This window comes from Onychostoma macrolepis, chromosome 18 (assembly GCF_012432095.1).
Source record: "Onychostoma macrolepis isolate SWU-2019 chromosome 18, ASM1243209v1, whole genome shotgun sequence".
Taxonomy (NCBI): domain Eukaryota; kingdom Metazoa; phylum Chordata; class Actinopteri; order Cypriniformes; family Cyprinidae; genus Onychostoma; species Onychostoma macrolepis.
Genome location: NC_081172.1, coordinates 12,494,274 through 12,514,643, shown reverse-complemented (window position 1 = coordinate 12,514,643; position 20,370 = coordinate 12,494,274). Strand labels below are relative to the sequence as shown.

The 20,370-nt window shown below is 39.7% G+C and overlaps 2 protein-coding genes across 5 annotated transcripts in view; one reads left to right on the top strand and one right to left on the bottom strand.

Moving 5' to 3' along the window:
* The window catches only part of igf1ra (insulin-like growth factor 1a receptor), a 92,584-nt gene extending 77,795 nt beyond the window's left edge, over positions 1-14,789 (top strand). The window contains exons 11-21 of one of the 2 annotated variants that reach the window (XM_058751132.1): positions 4,752-5,029; positions 5,261-5,403; positions 5,496-5,661; positions 5,806-5,908; positions 6,001-6,071; positions 6,295-6,524; positions 6,739-6,846; positions 7,111-7,270; positions 7,383-7,512; positions 9,746-9,880; positions 12,590-14,789. In XM_058751132.1, the coding sequence (XP_058607115.1) occupies positions 4,752-5,029; positions 5,261-5,403; positions 5,496-5,661; positions 5,806-5,908; positions 6,001-6,071; positions 6,295-6,524; positions 6,739-6,846; positions 7,111-7,270; positions 7,383-7,512; positions 9,746-9,880; positions 12,590-13,097 (2,032 nt within the window). In that variant the 3' untranslated portion in view covers positions 13,098-14,789. Of the gene's footprint in view, positions 1-4,751; positions 5,030-5,260; positions 5,404-5,495; positions 5,662-5,805; positions 5,909-6,000; positions 6,072-6,294; positions 6,525-6,738; positions 6,847-7,107; positions 7,271-7,382; positions 7,513-9,745; positions 9,881-12,589 lie in introns of both variants that reach the window. The other variant, XM_058751131.1, reaches the window with a different exon arrangement.
* Positions 14,790-15,039: 250 nt separating this feature from the next.
* On the bottom strand, positions 15,040-20,345 carry pgpep1l (pyroglutamyl-peptidase I like). 3 transcript variants are annotated; one of them, XM_058751149.1, is made up of 6 exons: positions 20,122-20,339; positions 19,967-20,037; positions 19,735-19,787; positions 19,206-19,322; positions 18,798-19,024; positions 15,041-18,623 (listed from the first exon to the last, which is right to left on the bottom strand). In XM_058751149.1, the coding sequence occupies exons 2-6, from the start codon at positions 19,998-20,000 to the stop codon at positions 18,443-18,445; spliced, it is 612 nt and encodes a 203-aa protein (XP_058607132.1). In that variant the 5' UTR covers positions 20,001-20,037; positions 20,122-20,339; the 3' UTR covers positions 15,041-18,442. The 3 variants fall into 3 exon arrangements, with proteins under 3 accessions (XP_058607131.1, XP_058607132.1, XP_058607133.1); XM_058751148.1 differs by lacking the exon at positions 19,967-20,037 and having other exon boundaries at positions 15,040-18,623; positions 20,122-20,345; XM_058751150.1 differs by lacking the exons at positions 19,735-19,787; positions 19,967-20,037.
* Between the last annotated feature and the right edge of the window lie 25 nt (positions 20,346-20,370).

The window sequence follows — 20,370 nt, the reverse complement described above, 5'->3', positions numbered from 1 at the left end:
AAACATATAGCCATGGGATATATGCATGTTAACAAGATTTTAGTGTTAATAATTATCTTACAGACCAAAAGTTCAAATTTACAACTTTGTTGACATGATAACATCATGCCTAAAACCATAAAATGACCATAAAAAATGTCAAGAACAATTTTACAAAATTCAACAGAATGAAATTCTATTAAGTGGAGTTACCATGTTCAAGGCCCAGTAACGTAGCAAGGACATTGTTAAAATAGTCCATGTGACATCAGTGCTTCAACCTTAATTTTATGAGGCTACAACAATACTTTTTGTGCACAAAGGAAACAAAAATAGCAACTTTATTCATTAATTTCTTCTCTTTCGTGTCAGTCTTCGATGCACGTTTATGAGAAATCAAGAGCTGAATTCATTTTTTTGGTAACACACATTAGCACAAGTGTTGTCACTTGAAATTGTATTGAACTCAGAATTCTGTTTGACAAACCATTTTGGTACAACTTGCCAGTTGATGTCTAATGTGAATACTAGGTCCTGATAGAAAACTACTTCTCTAGCGTACTGGAAAGGTTAGGTGGACCAGAGACTGGGTTACTCCCTGCACTTTCTGCCACAGTTTACAACAGTGGTCTGAAGACCTTAATTTCTTCAGTCTTCCTGGAGAGTGATTATCAAAGTGGGTCTGAGCTCATAGTCTTGAGGCGGCTTGATTTCATAGAATCAAAACCAGAATTTTGGAGGTCCAGACCGAGGCCTAATTATTTCGACATGGGGCTGACAAGATCAGAACATGAGGTTTTGGAAAGGGGTAGGTGCCAGCAGCGGAGGCTGGAGCGGAATCAGATGGTGCGGGGGGGGCGAGAAAGGTACGAACTCCAGGCCTGTGCGGCCACGTTGTTTGTTGCTGGGGCGACGGTAGCGGTTGCATATTAAGACTTCAGCAGGCTGTAATTTGGGATGCACAAAGAGACGCAGACTGGATTAATGAGACTGGAAAGCAGCCGCCGGCTGAGGGCTCGCTCCATGTTAGGCTTTTGTTTGCCGAAACGAGGAGTGACGTCTGCATTGTGTTATCTGTTTACCTTGCTTGTGGCATCGGATGTTTTCTCGTCTCATGCGGGAGAAGAAAGGCACACAGGAACCGGTTCAGGTTTACTCAGACACACATGCTTCGAGACTTTCCGAGGGTTCGTTCAGGACATCTGCAATCAGGCTTTTTGTGGGTTGTTTATTTGGTTGCGAGTCTGTGTGCGTTTTGGGGTGGGCCGGGGTTTTGAGTCATGAGTATTGATGCATAAATCGATGTCGCCAAACATCTTCTACCACTTAGCTTTCCCAAACTTCTGCGTTTGGAGCCCCATTTTCATCAAGGTAATGGTTTGCGGTTCACTCAGGGACAACGTGATGCACCCGTCAACCCGTCTCTCCATCTCTAATCGATGGAAAACAGCCTTTCTAAATGTAAATATGCTTTCCCTTAGTAGCAGGATGCTCAGGAAGGCCTTTTCTCCATCACTGATGACTTGTTATTTCCATCTTGACCCAACAACCCCAGCCCCCTCGCTGCGTTTGGTTTGGAAGTTAGGGCGACAGATTTGCCAGTCTCCGTCCCCACTGAGTAGACCTCATTATCGATGTTTGAGACATAACTGTTCGAGTCTGAGAAAAACTGGAGATGCTAAAGACTTGAATGAAGCGGATATGTTTTTCCATTCAATGGTCGTCTCTCCTTTCTCTTCTTCTCAGCCGCTCTCTCTCTCTCTCCCTCCTTCCTCAGACGCGTTCTTTGTTTGCTTTGGAGTGTCCGGCTCCCAGGAAATGTACAGCAAACCTATGTGGAATGTTAATGAATTCCAAAGTAAGATCCCTTTCGAGACGAGGAGTGGATGCGCCGTCTTCTCTTTCAAACTCCCACACAGCTGATCAGCTTTTTGGGCCCTGTAATGGGAGTCTGAGTCATTCTTTCTGCCAGGGGACGTGAGGTGTTGCCTATGCATCAATGACACGTAAGCCTTCCTGTCTGGGAAAAGGAAGACTATGTCAACACCTGCTGTTATGCCTTTTTTTGCAAGTTTGCAAGTGTGAAATCTTCCCTCGGGACCCTGTGCGTCTTACGTTCTTGATGCGAGCCTGACCTTTTCCTAGTCAGCGCTCCGTGCCAGAAGCATTAAGGTTAAGATCAGTGTTTATGGCTGTAGACATACAGCAGATCCTGACAGTATATGAGCCTGAGTTAAAGATTTAATACAGTATTATGGATGTACTTCACACACAAATGGGTTTTCTTTGTGTTCTCTATGAGTAGAGGTGTTGATGTGATGCTCAAGTGACAATATGATTTGATCTTCCATAGTAAACACCCTCAAGGGTGATCTGAATCCCTAGTTAGTAAGTATTAAATAGTGTCCAGTTGCTTCCAAAATCCCCACTCATAAATCACGGCGTGCCGTTCAATGGAAGTGACATGGAATGTGGTTAGAGTTGATTTGATTGTTCCTCCCTACAGTGTTCTACGTTGGCCTTTATTAAAAGTTTCCACTCGCACACATATGCAAAAGCAAACACACACAAAGATCTTCTCCCATTACTGTCATTTCTCGGTTGATTAATTTGAGTTGGCAGAATAAGGCTTATAGTAAAGTTTAAACTTTCATAATCATCAGTGGTTAAAGTTTGTAATTGCTTGTAAATCTGTTTCTTGAAAGCTGTTAAATAGGACATTCAAACAAACCTTTCTGCCCGTGTTGTTATGTCAGTCTGGAAAAATACCTGCTGCTGCGTCTATAGAGCAAAACACTTTTCTCTTTTGCGCATGTAACAGGATCATGTAACAGAACCAAATCTGGCCGAGTTTAGAGACAGCACACCAATATGACCAGTGTTTTTCAATACTGATGCAGATATTTAGTTTAGTAATTATTTTAATTTTATGTTGCACAGTAGACTGTGTATATACTGTTTGTATGTTTTATTTTTTAAATAACATTTCAGGTTTATAGTAATATATTTTAGTATAATAATATTTTTTAACAATTATGTAATACTTTCTTTTTTTGGTATGTATGGAATTAGCTGTATATGTTGAAACTGATCTGGTAATCAGCCAAGAAGCCACAGTTATCAGTTGTTATGTGTTCAATACATCATTCTATAACTAGTTACAATTCCCAAACTGTTTTTAACAAAGCTAAAAACTTGTATTGTCTGTCTCCACTTATTGTCTGTCAGTCTTTGTATCTGGCACTATCACTTTCCTCTCTTGTATTTGTTTGGCACACTGGGGTTTACCCCATGTTCATCTCAAACCATCCTGTCTTTTCCATCTGCGGTGGATGGTATTGTTTGGTCTGACTATTGAATTTTTACAGAGATCCTGAGCGAGCAAATCGTTACGTGTCTCCTAAAAGTGGCTCTAGGTAAGGCTGTGACCCTGCCCTAGTCATATATGTGAAGTGGCAGTGGGTCCGTTGGCGTCTGGTAAGCTCTTGTGGTTGCTGCTGACTGCATGTCTCTAGTGGCGGTAGGGTTGACCTGAAGCCAGCTCCTTAGTTTGCTTATCGCCTCATGCACTGTCTCTACCGTCAGAGGCAGAGTCGGTCATATCATTATTATGGATGTTCGATATTTGTTCCAAATATGCCTTCTCATTTCATTTTCTCATCTGCAGAAATCTTTGTTGTATGTGTATTGCTTCATTTGCAAGTATGTATTTTATAGCAAGCAATGATACATGTTTCATGAACACAATGGTTTTATACAGTACCCGGACAGAAAGAAGAATCAGAATGAGAAGCAAGGGTCAGGGTAGACAGTTAGTTTTTGGATACCATTTATCATTTTCTTTTAAAAACCAGCAATTTTCTGTGAGTGATCAGTCCCAGCCCAGCTGGTTATATAACACTCATAAGAATTTAAAAGATCTCATCATTCAGGATGCTAAATGACTGATAAGTTCCAGAAGAGAAAAAGGAGCTCTGTAGGTTGTAGAGTAATGCAAGTATCCTCAGTGTTACTAAGAGACCTGTTAGTAGGACATTAGAGAATTAGGCTTGCGCATTAAAGGAAGTGGTGTGTGTTGTAGAGTAATTGTGCGCAGTAATTGGCTTGTATGCTTTTAAACCAGTGCAGACTCTGCTGACACTGGCTGACTGCTCTACATCTTTCTATGATCTTTTACTGTCGTTTACTACTTCATTTCCTTTACCTCTTTTTTTCTTTTTACCTTCATTTCCTTTTCTTACCTTTTTTTTGCTGTCATTTACTACTTCCGTTTCTTTCCTTTTCCATTCTCCTATTTCCTTTTCCCATTTTATGTACTTGCTCATTTACTACTTCCTTTTCCACTTTTCTGTACTCATTTTCATTTCCCCAGTTTAATTTCCTTTTCCTTTGTCCTTCTTTCTGTTTCCTATCATTTTCCATTCCCTTTCATTTGATTTCCCCTTTCCTTTCCTTTCTTACTGTCATTTAATACTCTGTTTCCTTTTCCTTTCCTCTTTGCATTTCCTTTTCTTTATCACTGTTATTTTACTATTTCCCTTTCCTGTCCTTTTTCTTTCCTTTCCTTATGTCCCATTCTCTTTCCTCTTTCCAATATTTTCCTTTTCCTTTCCTTTGATTTTCTCTGTCCTTTCCATTTCTCTTTCCTGTCGTTTTTTCCCTTTCCTTTCCCTTCTCTTTCTTTCCTCCTTCTATTTCCTTTGCTTGTCCTATTCCTTCCTCTACTCTCCTCATTTCCTCTTCCTATTTAACTTTTTTTTTCATGTTCTCAGACCTCCAGACAGGAAGCGGCGAGACCTGTTTGGAGTGGCCAATGGCACACTGCTGCAAGGTGCAAGCAGGAACATCACAGGAATGGAGAGTAACATCACTGACCCAAAGCTGCATGAGAAAGAGTACCCTTTTTCTGAGGACAAAGTCTTTACAGAGTTCATGGAGATATCCAACCTGCAGCCCTTCACCGTGTACCGCATCGACATCCACGCCTGTAACTACGAGATCCACCGCTGCAGTGCCGCAGCTTTTGTGTTCTCTAGAACCAAACCAGCAGGTCAGCAAAACCAGCAAACCAAACTCATGCACAAGTGACTACATATCCTAGCCAGCGAAATATTCAAATTCCAGTAATTCTCCATTCTCCTCTGTGCCTACAGCATGATTTTTTTTTTTTCATTTGCTATCCTGTTCATGTTAACAGCAATTAAAACCATAATGCAATTGAAATCTTATTGAATTACTGTAAGAAAGCACTGGCCTTAAGCACAGTTATGTTCTTCCCCAGACAAAGCAGATGATATTCCCGGCACTGTAACTCAGGAGAGGGATGAGAAGGGAGAAGGAACAGTGCTGCTGCGGTGGCCTGAACCTCATCACCCTAATGGACTGATCCTCATGTATGAGATCAAATATCGTCTGGGAACTGAGGTTAGTGCGACAACTAACTCATACACCATTAAGAAATAGTTAAAACTGCAGCCAATGCCACAAACCGACTGTGTATGTGTGTGTGCGTACAGCCTGAGAAGCATGAGTGTGTATCACGGCAGCAGTACAGAGTGCTGCGAGGAGCTCAGCTTAGCAATTTGCCCTCTGGAAATTATTCTGCCCGAGTCAGAGCCACATCTTTGGCTGGGAACGGGTCTTGGACTGAACCAGTGTCCTTCTATGTGCCACCACCTAAAAGTAAGAATTCACATAAGAAACCAATTATTTTATTTTTAGGAGGTACTGACAACTTTAAAATAGCTTATTTAATGGAAATGTAGAGAGGCCTGTTTCAGTCATATTTAGTTCTTAATTCTGTACAAATGTCCTTCTTTCTTACAGGAAATTATGATAATGCCATCTTACTGGCCATCATCATTCCTATTATAGTGCTATTGTTGCTCGCTGCAGTGATCTCTGTTGTCATCTTTGTCACCAAAAAGAGGTAGATGTCCTATCTAGTAAAAAAAAGACTTCATTTTAATTTCCAGTGTCCAGAACTGTTTTTCATTGTGTTTTTTATGTGTTTCCTTTCAGGAATAGTGACAGGTTAGGAAATGGTGTGCTATATGCTTCTGTTAACCCTGAATACTTCAGTCCCTTTGAAAGTGAGCATTATCTCAACTTTGTTTAACTGAAGTATTTTTTCAGTTTTCTTTAAATATAAAAATAAAATATTTCACTATATATTATTTTATGTACTTTTGAACAATGTTTTGATGTTTAAAAAATATTGAATTATTGAAATATAATTTTTTTTCATTGCTACTTTCATGTATGTAACTCTGCACTGCCTGTTCAAATGTGCTGACTCCATTTCTGTGACCTCAGTGTATGTACCAGATGAATGGGAAGTGGCTCGGGAGAAAATCACAATGTGTCGTGAGCTGGGTCAGGGCTCCTTTGGTATGGTGTATGAGGGCATCGCAAAGGGCGTCGTCAAAGATGAAACTGAGACCAAAGTGGCCATCAAGACTGTAAATGAATCCGCCAGTATGCGTGAACGCATCGAATTCTTGAACGAAGCCTCAGTTATGAAGGAGTTCAACTGTCACCATGTGGTAAGAACGAGGGAAAAAATCTCATCCAGCAGTTGGTTTTGCCAACATCTCGTATTTTGAAATTCTTAATTCTTCATTTCTATGCCACTGGCAACACCAAACATATGGCAAAACGATGCTTTTCAAATAGTTTGTGCAGACACAGGTTTCTCAGTGTTTTCATAGTGTCCCAGTGTAATTTCAGTTCTCATTCTTTTTTTGTATCCTTGTTTAGGTGCGACTTTTGGGTGTGGTTTCACAAGGACAGCCCACTCTAGTTATAATGGAGCTGATGACACGAGGTGATCTAAAGAGCTACTTGCGTTCCCTTCGTTCCAAAGAGGTATGGAAACATCCAATCCGCTCTGGTTTTTATCCCATAATTTTATCTCACTGCTTTTTAGATTAAAAATACACTTAATTATGCTTATTATCTTTATTTTTTCTGATCAGATTTATGGCCAGCATATCATGCCCCCTTTTAGTTAATGTTCACAGTTCTTTAAAGCTACTCGATATGTCAGTCAGCTGTTCAGAAAGGGTTTGTAGTAGAGAAAGAGAGAAGCAGAAGTGTTAAATTCAGCCTTTGTGCTCTTTTATGTAGCAGGGCTCTAGCAGCCAGTCTTTGCCTCCGCTGAAGAAGATGATTCAGATGGCCGGTGAGATAGCGGACGGGATGGCATACCTCAATGCCAACAAGTTTGTCCATCGAGACCTGGCTGCCAGAAACTGCATGGTTGCTGAGGACTTCACAGTTAAAATCGGGGGTAAATCTGTGATGCACCTCACATAAATCCATAAATTCAAGAATCGATTTGATACAACAAAAGATTGAAAGGCGTGACTGACCCTTCATGTTTGCTCTCTTCATGTGTTTAGACTTTGGCATGACAAGGGACATCTACGAGACTGATTACTATCGCAAAGGAGGCAAAGGGCTGCTGCCAGTGCGCTGGATGTCCCCAGAGTCTTTGAAAGATGGAGTGTTCACAACAAATTCTGATGTCTGGTATGAGCCGCCTGTTCTGTCTGACTTTTTTCCACACACACATAAATGCAAGACTGCATTGTGTATGTGTGTGTGAATTGATTAGGGCTTGCATGCACAGTACGGGTCAAACATTTGGACACACCCTATCGGTCAAAAATTTGTAAAAATAAATTAATTAATGGACTTTACGGTCAAGGCTGCAAATATACAGCAGATTTGTTGAATTTTCCGCAGTCATTAACTCAGTCTTCAGTGCCACATTATATCAGAAATAATTCTAATGTGGTGATTTGGTGATCATTTCTTCTTTCATATTTCTTATTATCAATGTTGAATACATGCTGTTTTAATATTTTTGTGGAAGCTGTGATGCATTTTTTTTTTAGATAAATAGAAAGTTCAAAAGAACAGCATGTATTTGAAATAGAAATCCTTTGTAACATTATAAATGTCTTTCTTGTCACTTTTGATCAATTGAATGTGTCCTTTCTAAATTGTTAAAAAAATACTTTGACCCCAAACGTTTGAACTGTAATGAGTACATCTTTACTTTAATGTAAACGGAAGTGTAGGAATTCTGTAGTGGCCATAAACAGTGCCATAAAATTAAATAAAAAGTACCACATTGATATAGATAAGGATTTTTTTTTTTTTTACCATAATGATGTCAATGTCCCCCATTTCACCTTTTGTGTAACCCCTTTCATAAAAAAAAAAAAAAAAGGAATGTTTTAAATTTTCATTTATAAAACCCTGCATAAAATAAATAAATATGAAGAAAATATTACGACAAACTTAAAAAACTAAAAATAAATCCCCTGGACAATTTAAAAAGAGAATTAATTTGTTAATAGATTTTAAGAAAATTCATATGCAAGTAAAATTTATTTGTCTATTAAACCAATTTAAATAATTAAGCTTTGTGGGTCAAAAAGATTTAATTTAAGGGTGTCCAAATTTTGACTGCTGAAAAACTGGTATTTTTCCACTCGAGCAGCAGGCTGTCCCATCAGAGTCTCAGTAGCCCCTCTCCACCACAGGCCCCCAACTGTCCAGAAAGCATTGAAACTGTCTCTTTATTTGACTTAATACGACAGGAAGCCTCATAGGCCTATAAGAGGTAAAAACCCTTTAATGTTTTTTTTCCCACTGATGTCCTGTGTCAAGGGAGAATATGCATCACTTCCAGACATTCTTCCAGTCCCAGCCAAGCAGAACGTGCCCCAACACATTGTCTCTTTGTCTCAGACAGACTGTCTCTCCACAGCTTTAGTCCCAGCAGCGGCGGTTCAGTAGAACAGAGTCACGGTGCCATAGACCGACTCTTCCAATTCTGCAGTTTCCCAATCTCTAGCGTCCCACAGCTCTATCACTCGGTGTGCTCCTAACCTCCTCCAGATGTTTGGTAATGATGGGGTTGGTGTGCCAGCGCAGACCCGCCTCCCTGTCCCTCCGTCCGTATCTGCTGCTTTTGAAGTCCCTGAGATGAAAAGAGCCACCGCGAGCTCCCATCTCGTACTCCCATAAACCTCGCCGTTAGGTGTCTTTATTTGTTTCCTTCCCCTGAAAAAGTCCCGCTCTAATGCGGTTTTGTCTTTCAACACGCAGATGTTGCAGCCAATTAGATGCAAGTCACTGTTGTAATAGTCCTGTTTTAAAGGGTGTTGAGCTTTGTCTCAGATCCTCGGCCAATGTCGAGAATTTGTCCTCCGAGAACTAATGAATAACGACTGGCAACAGTGCTCTCTTTGTGTGGTTTTTATTTGGGGTTTGCCGACTTTCTGCTCCGCTGCTGCACTTTCTCACCGGCCGCCGGCTAATATATGGACTCATTTTCGTTAATGAGGAACACAGGGCTAACAAAAACACCACACTAAAAGAGAAAAGTTCAGGTCAGCGGTGTTCGCGACTTTCGCGCTGTTTTGAAAATGAGCATTTTGTTGTTCCAGGCTAGAAAAACCCTAAAAAATACAAGGATGCATCCGCAGCCTTTCAGTGACACACCGCAGGCTAGTGCTGCTTTTAGGCTCCGCAGGACAGCAATTGTCTCAAAGCGGCTCTTCGTGCGTCTCTTGACCTTAAATGGCCTCATTCCTTTCCTCTTTGTCCTCGTCCGACTGGATTGAGTTACTTGATGTGTGCAGCTGCTGACGTAATCGGACAAATGGGTTTTGTGACATTTAGTGTGATCTACTGTAAGTGCCTTTGTGTTGCTCCTGCAAAGTTATTTAACCAGTTCCTCTTTCTTCAGGTCGTTCGGCGTGGTTTTATGGGAGATCGCCACTTTAGCAGAGCAGCCCTACCAGGGCATGTCCAACGAGCAGGTACTGCGCTTCGTCATGGAGGGAGGACTTCTGGATAAACCGGACAACTGTCCCGACATGCTGTGAGTCCACCAACTGCACTTTGCTCCCAAATTTGGTACTCTGCTTTACAATGTTAACCCTTTGTCCTCTAACCGGCCCTTGTCTATTTAGGGATGCAATATCATGCTAAAATGTTGATAGTATGTCACCAGATGCTGCTGCTAACGTCAGGCCAAGCGAAAGCCCGGCTGGTGACATTTGCGTCACGGGTTAAAAGGAGACAGGTGACATCATGTTGTCAGGGAGCCTCCGTCCATAGAAGGGAGAATGTGTGGTTCCCAGGGGGTGACCGGAACGGTGACCCGCACTGCTCTACTTTTTATTAAGAGCTCCTTGTGCTTATCTTCACATCTTCTTCAGAGCGTGTCTGCATGCGTCATTGATCCGGTCTGCCGTTCTCCTTTTCTGGGCTGATGTCAGTCGCGAGGCATGAGGTCTGTCCGTCCGTTTCTCCTGACCCCTTTCTCCCTCAGTCATTCTTTCTTGTCTCAACTGTTATGGGAACACAAACCCCCGGTTTCCATGGCAGCTACGACGAGATGTCCTGATTGCACGAGAGAGGAGGATTGAACATATGCTGTGCTACACTAGCGCTGTAAAGACGCTCAAACTTTGTCATCTGCATCTCATCATTACACTCAGCTAAACATCATGAAGTCGGGATGTCGCTCACATTTTTATGATATCATGAGAATTTAAGTAACACTTGGCTGAAATACAAGGGCAGAGATTCAGAAATAGCTTGTAGATCCATTGAACACTTGCTTGAACAAAGCAAGGGTTCGTTCCTCATCATGTTGAGCTCACTATTTGGACATTTTTATCTCAAAACTGTTCAACAATGACATATTTGTAGCAGTTTTGCTCCTTTTTAAATAGTATATCATTAATCTGTTATTAGATCATTTTAATGATTCAATACATTTCAGTTTTGTTCCAAAACCTAGTGAGCTCCCTATCTAGACAGCATATTAAGGCATCATAGTAATGCTTTTGACATGACCACACTACCATTCAATAGTTGAAAAAGATTTGATCTGAAAATACAGTAAAAACAGTAATAATGTAAAATATTATTAGAAATGCTCAGTGGGGGAAAACAATGTATAGCATAGTTTTTTTGTATGTTTGTTTGCTGTTAGCTTAGCAACGTGCTAACATCAAGCTCTTTTGGAATCAATTTTGAGTCGAGTCTCTTGTGCTGAACGCTATTTGCGGAGTTGTTGGCTTTGTAGAGTGCTCCAGATCAGTAACTTGTGAGGTATTATTTCAGGTAGGATGCTGCCTTAGAAGGCAGCCGTCCATAGAGGCAGTAGACAGGAAGGTAGCTCAACGGGTTTTGGAAAAGCAATAGTGAGCGCAGACAGCGGGCAAGATTTATCACATTTTCTAATTGGGTTTGAATTCACTTCAGTGAGTAACGACAGATGGCATCTGCTATGAATTTGTGATCCAACTAACGCCAAACAGGCAGGTTACTCGCGATCGCCATGCCTGCGTCCAAAAAAACTTGTCTTTATTACGAGAGAACATCTCAGAAGTTGGCGCCACAGAAAAGTTCAACTTTCCGTCAGTTCCCAATGCCCAGCGCAGTATTTGACCCAATATTGTGGAATGTCCTTGCGAGAAGGCCTCTGTGTTGTGTGGCTACGGCGCCCCGCTCTGCTCTGAACCTGTGGCTGGAGGTCACTTAAAATATATTTCAGTGGGCCAGTGAGCACTGACGCTATTCTTAGCTTGTTTGTGTGTTTTACCAAGATATGGTGGGACAGTACTACACCAAACTGTTATGATCATGGGTTTTATGATTTTTTGTTGTTGTTGTTTTGCTTTTCATGTGTTCTCAGCTGTTCACTTAGGATGAGTCTGTGGAGTGTTTGGGATAGCAGTTCTGGCGTAGTGCACTTCTCTGTGTGTATGACCACAAAATGTTCTAGAAGTTGTCTGTTCCACAACGCTCCTGTGTGATCTAACTCTAGTGAACACTGCCACCTGTTGATGGGTGGAAATTGTTAGTCTGAACACAGAGTGTATGAGATTTGTACATTAAGATTATATTTGTACATTTTCCAAAAAAAGGAAAAAAGAAAGAGCTTACTTCTGTTACCACCACAATGCTTAACTGTTGATAGTTGATTTATTTGGGTTATAATGTCCATTTTCTGTACATATAAGATAAATTCTTTCTGCTAATGCCTTACATTATGTAGGCAGAGTTTACTGTTATTTATTTACTGTTATACTGCAGTATTTTGAATTAGCTTTTAACTTTATTTTTAGTAATTGTTTTTGTCTTTTAATTATTTTTTATTAGTTTCCTTTATAAATAAACTTAAACAAATCTTTTTTTTTCTTTTATTACTTTTAGTACTTTAGTATTTTATTTCAGATTTATTTAAAATAATGTAAACTGTTTTTTGTTAGTTCTAGTGTTTTTTGTTGTTTTTTTGTCTGGCTTATTAAGCTACACTGGACATACTGTGTTTTTGATTCACTAAAAAGAACTGGCTCAAAATAATAATTTGTTCATAAATCAGACTACACTGGTGGCACTGTATGCATTTGATTTACTCAAATTAACTGGCTCATAAGAGTCATTTGTTCTTAAATAATTTGTTTTAGAGTGCATTATTTAGCAGTTTAAAGTCATGTGATTGCATTACATCCAATAAAGTCTTTTCATAGTTTTGGATAAGGCAAGCAATGTAATATCTGTATCTGGTCTACAGGTTTGAACTGATGCGGATGTGCTGGCAGTACAACCCAAAGATGCGACCGTCTTTTCTGGAGATCATCAACAGCATAAAAGAGGAACTGGAGCCACCCTTCCCGGAGGTTAGCTTTTTCTACAGTGAGGAGAACAAGCCACCTGACACTGAGGAACTGGACATGGAGGTGGAGAACATGGAGAACGTTCCACTGGATCCTGCTTCCACATTGGCCCCCTCCTCTCAGGGGAGCACAGGGGCTCAGACCCAGAGTCCACAGCCACTCTCCCCAGCTCAGGGGCCAGGGACGCCGATGGGGTCTGCCCCGACCCCCTCCACCTCACCACCTTCCTCCTCCTCCTCGGCCTCTCCAGGCCTGGTCTTAGACAAGCACTCAGGACAGGTAGCAGCAAACGGGCCAGTGGTGCTGCTGGGGCCAGCGTTCGATGAGACACAGCCCTATGCACACATGAACGGAGGGAGGAAGAACGAGCGAGCGCTGCCACTGCCTCAGTCATCGGCCTGCTGATCATGACTGCTCAGTCTCCCTCTACTCCTCACAGGGTACCCACATTTCCCTCGCCCTTTTGTCTACATGGTCATATGTGTTTTTTCTTTCATTCTCGAGGAGTCAAAACCCAGGGCTGACCGTGGAGCCGATAACCAGATGGACTATGTCCTTTCTGGAAATCTGAGGATCATTTTATTCAAATGATTTCGAATGACGGAGGATGTTTTGGGTGATTGGTGACTACAAGCCTACAAAAACTCTTGCAATATTTAAGATTTCAGAACAAACCACCACACTGGAGAGCCCTGGCTTTCACTTGTGTGGAAAAAAAAATGTTTTAATGTTTTCTAAAGGAAGAAAACCTGCCAGTTCATTGTGAAAGAAAAGAGACACGCATATTGGCCAGCAAGCCCAGCCCATGAACACTTCCAGGGTGTAAACGAGTGTGGTTTTTTTTAGACAAAAATGAACATTCCCCTCCTCAGAGCAAGTATTTTTCTTCCTTTAAAACCGTCTTTGTCATCACATTTCTCTTTGAAGATGCCGCAGAAACTTTCTCAGCTGCGATCGCTTGTTCTCAGTCAGTAATTGGTCAAGTTACTGGTTGATCCACCCTTCTACTTAAACCATTTCGAGTGGGTTTGTTAGAGAGTGAGGTGGGTTTTTTTGAAACTGCCAAATTTTTTGCCAAATCAAATTTTCTTTTTTCTTAAAAAAAAAAATAAAATAAAAATTATTTATCAGTACATAACCCCCTATCCACTGCTGATTTTCGAGGTTGCACTTTGAAGTAGCGCAATCAAGGGACTAAACTCTCAGACTGTCTTTTATGGGGGACTGATTATTTCTGGACCTCATCTTTTACAATCAGCTTGAGTTTGTAAATCCTTCCCCTTTCCCCCTTTTATATGGCTCTGATCTCTGACTATTGCATGGCAGTTCCTGCTGCACGCACCATCTGTGAGCTGAGCCTCTGTGAGAGCGTCAAAAGAAAAGAGCACGCCGCTAATCGTGAAGGTGAAGAGATTGGCGGGTATGAATTATAAGGGATCGGCTTGATCGTGAAGCAAACTGAATACAGGGGCTTCATCTGTTTCAACATCTGTTTTGTGAGATAAGTGAGGCATTGTACACAGCAGGTATTTTTTAGACTAGTCATTAGTCTCTCTGTACAATTCATATGATTCTAAGAAGGGTCTTACAGTTCTATGTTAGACCGCAAGATCATTTACACACAAATCATTGGTTTGAGTCACTTTTGATAACTTTTTTACAGTTCTGATGTTCACCTCTTTGTCTATACAGAAAGAAGCTGCTATTTTTTTCTTTTGTGGGTGTTATATATATACACAGTGGTGGCCAAAATGATTAGAACACTGGTATTTTCACCAGCTAAAAACTGGTTTTAAGTTAGCTATTTCTATCCTTTGCTGTAGTGTGTCAGTAGGAAATACCAGTTTACATTTCCAAACAGCTTTGCAGGTAGGTTTCTTGAAGCATCTTGGAGACATTGCCACAGTTCTTCTGAATTTAGTCTATTTCCGTTTGTTCTGTTTCTTCATGTCATTCCAGACAGACTGGAGGATGATGAGATCAGATCTCTGTGTGGAGCACTGGCTGTTGTCAGACTCCTTGTGCAAACAAAAATCTCACTGGATTATTACCATTAATGGCAAAATGAATGTTTGAAAATGTAAACTGATATTTCCTACTGACACACTACAGCAAAAGATAGAAATAACTGACTTAAAACCATTTTTTAGCTGGTGAAAATACTAGTATTCTAATAATTTTGGCCACTACTGTGTGTGTGTATGTATGTATGTATGTGTGTGTGTGTGTGTATATATATATATATATATATATATATATGTATATGTGTGTATATGTATATATATATATATATATATATATATATATATATATATATATATATATATATATATATATATATATATATATATAATATGTATATGTAAAAGAAATCCTTCAGGTTTAATATTTTATGATATATCCACTACAGTCCATTTTCTTATGCTTTATATTCTTCTTGCAAAAAAAAAAAAAAAAAAATACAAAACAAAATACAAAAAAGAGAATAGCAATTTATTTTTATTCTTTTCTCCCTAAGAGGTTGTCTGCATTGCCACATGTCCATTGCCTTGTGTTTTTTAACTATATTAATATTATTATTATTATTATTAGTTACAACAAACTCTTTAGCTCTGCATGTGAACTTTAGGCACCCTTGATACAGTTGTCTACCATTGCACCTGCTCATGTGGTGCAGCTCAATCTCAGGTTAATGTTACAGTTTTGTTCTCCAGACATTCGCATCATAGTTGATTCCACCTCGGCTTTTTTAGGTTGCCGGCCTCTCCTTACAGTGTACTAAACCATACAGTATCTCAGTGTCCATGCTCATGCCTCCTGCCAGGCATCGTCATAGAAGGTTTCATTGACGTTTCTTTACCCTCATAGACTATTTTTATAACCCATCCATGTAACTGAATAGCAAGTAACAGGGCTAATTGGGTTGTCTTAATTTGTCTCGCATACCCCAACCAGCCTGTAATGCCTCCAAACAAAATACGTTCATAATCTCTGCTTTAGTGTCACGCACAACCCACGTCGACTTTATAAATCCATGCAATGAGCACTATAACCTTCCTGATGAAATACGCCATCTGTAACCAAACAAATAAGAACAGGTTCAAATTCAGAAAAGTGATCGGTTTCCTCAAAGAATGCTAAATAAAACGGTAGGTTTCCCTGGCTATTTGGCTTTAAAAAGTTTCATTTTGAAGGATTTCTCTATGTGCATTTGGGAACGTTACCCAGGACTTATTTATCCTGTCTTAGAAGGTTATTTCCCCCCTTTGAAGGGGTATTTATTTCTTTTCTTTCTTTTTTTTTTCTTTTTTTTTGTGATACCAGTTGAAATCACTGTACAAATGCCCCTATGATTTAGTATAAAGTCTGAATTTTAGATGCATTTTCCATGATGTCATGACTGGGGGACTTTCTTTTTTCATTTCCTTCAGCATCTATCTACCTCATTCTCTTTTATTTTAAGTGTGTTAAGTGATGAAATGATAAAATACATCTTGCTTTTTTTCTGTAGAGGACACATTATCATCTTCTGTCTTGTCTCTGATTTAAAAAAAAAAAAAAACTCTTTAAGCACCACAGAGCACAAGCTCCCAGGAACGGAGAGAGAGGAAGTCATGGTGTGAGCTAACATGCCTATGTGTCTCTTGCATCCCTTATCACATGCCCAGCAACACAAAAATCCCACTGCTTTCAATCAAGCTGCAGTACTTTTTAAATAATCATATTAAAATGCCTAATTCACCAGATGGTTTCAACATGATGGACCACAGATAAAACATAGTTGCTATCAGTGTTTTTCCTTTGTATTTAATATTCTTTTTCAATGATCTCCCCTTATCCACCATCTAACTGATGAAACTGTTCGTAAAGCTTTAGGAGAGCATATCTTAAGTAAAGAATGCAAATGCTGGCAAATCAAGACAGTTGCAGAAAGATGTTGTTTCCCAGCATGCCCATCTTAGACACACTGTGCACTGTGCTGCACAAAAATGCTGGGTCTCCTACTTTTGCCAATAGCTTATAATTGAAGGTGATTTTAATGCACATTGATAACTTCACCTAGTTCATAAATACCACTGTTTCTTTTACAATCAAATCATCCTCTTTTTTACCTTTTGGCCAAAGCATCTAACAGCTGAACGCATAATGTGGATTTCGTAACACTTTCTTACAGCAAACCAGTGGATTTTTTTCCCTTCTTGTAAACCTATCTGGAAAAACATTCCAGCTGATTTGTTTGGTCAGATGCACTCCACGTGTCTAGTGAGTACCATATAGAAAGGGCCAATTGTTGTCGCCGTATTCATCGTCATCATTCTCTAGTCTAGAGAGAGAAAGGGCTGTCGTTTTGCCTCTCTTTTCTACTGCTGCTGACAACATGCTGCTTTACAGAGACTACAAATAGTCTTGCCAATAGCATTGGGTAGGTGGTGGATCTAAGCAACATGCTTTCTCTCTCTCAATAACCGTTAAAAAAACACGATGGGTCAGACGATTAAAATGCAAAGTGGATTCTGAGAAAGTCACGGTCTTACAGCCCCTGGTCGTTCTGTTTCATGGCACTTAAAATGTTCTTTGACTTTAATATTTTGGATCTTTTGAACTCCAGGGGTTGGAAACAAGGGCGCATGTAGGAAAAGACCTGGTCAGGATGCTGAGAGGCACATTGTTTGAAAAGAATATTATTCTGTGTGGTACAAGATGATTGAAATAACCATTCTATAAAAGCCCTTGTGCTTGTAATGTTGCGTATGTATATGGGTGGGAGTGTATCACATGTAGATGTAGTGATTAAGATTTTGATGTGTTTATAATGGGAAAATAATAGATATCACTATTTATTTCTGTTTCTTTTTTTCTTTCTGTAATGAATATGGACAAAAGCATTGGCCTGTTGCAAAGTGAATGTCAGTTTTCATTGAATGCTGCCAAGGTTCCTTAGTTACCAGTAGGTTATAGATCTACAGAAACACACATATACACAGACACAAATAGGACAGCGATGTCCAGTAGATTACGGGTAGTCATGACACAGAGAGAGAGAACATGACTAGAATTTAAAATAAAAAGAGACAAGTTTACAGTAGAAATAGCTTATGTTGCAATGCAAGTTCTCTGCAAACCTGAAGGTAGATTGACTGAAAGATTTTTTTCCTCAACTATCATAAGAACTATTATTATTTTATTCTATTTCTTCATAATGCAAAACCTCAGGTTTAGAAAAGATGCATGTATGCATTTTAATTGCAATAATGAGCTTGAGGTTTCACAGACATAATTTCCCAGGCACTGTTGTTTTTGCTTGGCATTCCGACAAATTTCAAAAGGGGCCTTGATCTACTGTACTGAAAAGAGTTTAATAACACTTTTTATTTTCCTTTCACAAAAAAAAAAAAGAAAAAAAAAAAAAAAGGAGGAAAAAGAAAAATCTCTGTGTCACTGCATTGATTGGTAGAAACTGATGGTGAAATGGCTTGGCTGGTACTCTCGTCCTCTTGTAAGTTATGTATCTAAGGCCTCCTGTTTTTCAGTTTTCTCCTCACCACCAGTTGAGATGGTAGACTTTTTACATGCCATTGGCTTAATGTATATCTGAAGAATTTTCATGTTTTTTCTTTTTTTCTTAAATTTTGAATTAAAAAAATGAATGAGTCTGAAGGCCTGTGTCGAGTGTCACTTATTGCATTTCTGCTATGTAATCTGTGATAGGATAATGTTTTGTGGAGGATGTTTTCTTTATTGTTTTCTACCTATCCTGAGGTTGTGTGTGCAGGGCAGTCCAGCTGGCCTAACAGAGCCTGGATGATGGTCTGGATTTGTGGTACCAGTCTCTCTGGGCTTGCTAGGCTGCCTGAGGCTGGCACATGGATCAGCACAGCCTTTCCCTGCCCACGGTTCAGCGAATAGTAGTATACAAAATCACACAGGTACCTGCAGGTTGTTAACTTGCTGTTAGTGTATACATGCCATTTCAACATTTGTTAACTCAACAACAGTATTCACAAATAAAAGTAGCACACTGAATACTTTGTTGAATTAATTGTACAAGACTTTAACACAATTATCTTTTATAGACAATATTTTCAATGTTAGTCTCATTATTACCTCCCAGCATCCCTGGAGTAGATGACATCAAGCCCCATACTTTTCAAATGCTTGCTAAGGGACCTCATGTCTATGATGGAGTCCAGTCGTTCTGGTCCTCCCTCAATGCAGAAGTGATGATCAGGGCACAGACCACTCACATCCCTGTCTTTGTAGCAGTGGTTCTTCCCTGTTTGCTCCAGTGTGATGCCTTTGGCTCCTGGAGCTATGCCCAAATGGATAACAACCTGCCCATCACAAAAAGAAAATGTCTCTATCACTCTTTTGTATCAAAATACCTTCAATTTTAAGACACATCATCTCAGAATATTTAACAAAGCATTGTAATCTCTCCTCTGTGATGAAGTGTTCCTCCTCAGCAGCTGGTCTGTGTGTAGCCTATATATTAGTTTACCTGTTTAAAGTTACCTTTGGAGTCATTGTCTGCCAGATAACATCAAGGACTTGTTGGGATTTTGCATAACTGACAGGAATCTCCTTAATATGGACCTCTATGCCCAATCCAAGTCCTGCCATCTTCAAACCCTGTTTAAACAACAAAGTGTGGCCATAGTGCCTTCATCTGACTGACAAGAAGTTATAATGACTTTACAGTAGCTGTATTGTAAGCTCATTTAAATACGAGTTTATACAATGTACATCAGTTTCAAATATTATTTGTATTCTTACAGTAGCTGTTCAGCCTTTAAAATAGCATTATGTTAAAACGTGAGATACAAAAAGAAAACAAATGCACAATTACGTATAGTTAAACGTGGTGCCTTTGTTTTCTTCGTTTAAGAAATAAAATAAAAAAATACGTGACTGAAATTGGTTGATTACTCCTATAATTTGGCCAGATTGCCCAAACATAAATTTATTTTATTTTAAAATAATTTATTTTAAAATTGTCTCTAGACACGACCAACACCTGCTATAAAAAATGGCTTTGTTGTACCTTAGCTGCCTCCCAACTTGGATTCACAACATACTGTCGGAAAGGACCAAAACCTAAAAAAACAGATGAATAAATAAACAAACCACGTGTGGTGTGACATACATAAAGTAACAGAGCGATAAGGCGACGTTTTTTTTATACACAGCGAAACCGTTGCAACTGCAACGCAAGTTTCGCTCGACGTCCGCACGTGCTACATGCGTCGATAACCGACCCAGAATAATCCACTTACCTGTAACGACCACAATTTCGCGAGAAGTGTCCATAAAGATGAGGCTTTATTATATTTAAACGGTTTACCACCTTTTTTATAACGGAAGATGAAAGTAACGCAATTCATACAACTGTAACATTATATATTTTAAATGTCTTGTAAATGGCTATTACCGAAAGTGACACTTTGCGCAACTGAGGCTGTACAAGAGGGAGTGCATTGTCCATTTTTCTCCACATGGGAGAGCCATCTCATATCCCATCATAGAGCTAAAGACGCACTCCTTCAAACATCTCACTGGACGGGACGGAGATTGTATAACCTACTATGGCTAAGGACGGAGTCATGAATATTAATTACAGCGTGCTGACGTTGCTAAGCAAACTTCCCGGAGCGTCCAGTCGCATAACCTAATTAATATT

Excerpts from the sequence above, each read along its gene's own strand:
- pgpep1l (XM_058751148.1), bottom strand. The coding sequence starts at position 20,203 with ATGAGATGGCTCTCCCATGTGGAGAAAAATGGACAATGCACTCCCTCT. Across the intron at positions 19,025-19,205 it reads GGCAGACAATGACTCCAAAG|GTTGTTATCCATTTGGGCAT; the intron begins GTAACTTTAAAC and ends TGTGATGGGCAG. Across the intron at positions 18,624-18,797 it reads TACTCCAGGGATGCTGGGAG|GTACCTGTGTGATTTTGTAT; the intron begins GTAATAATGAGA and ends AACAACCTGCAG.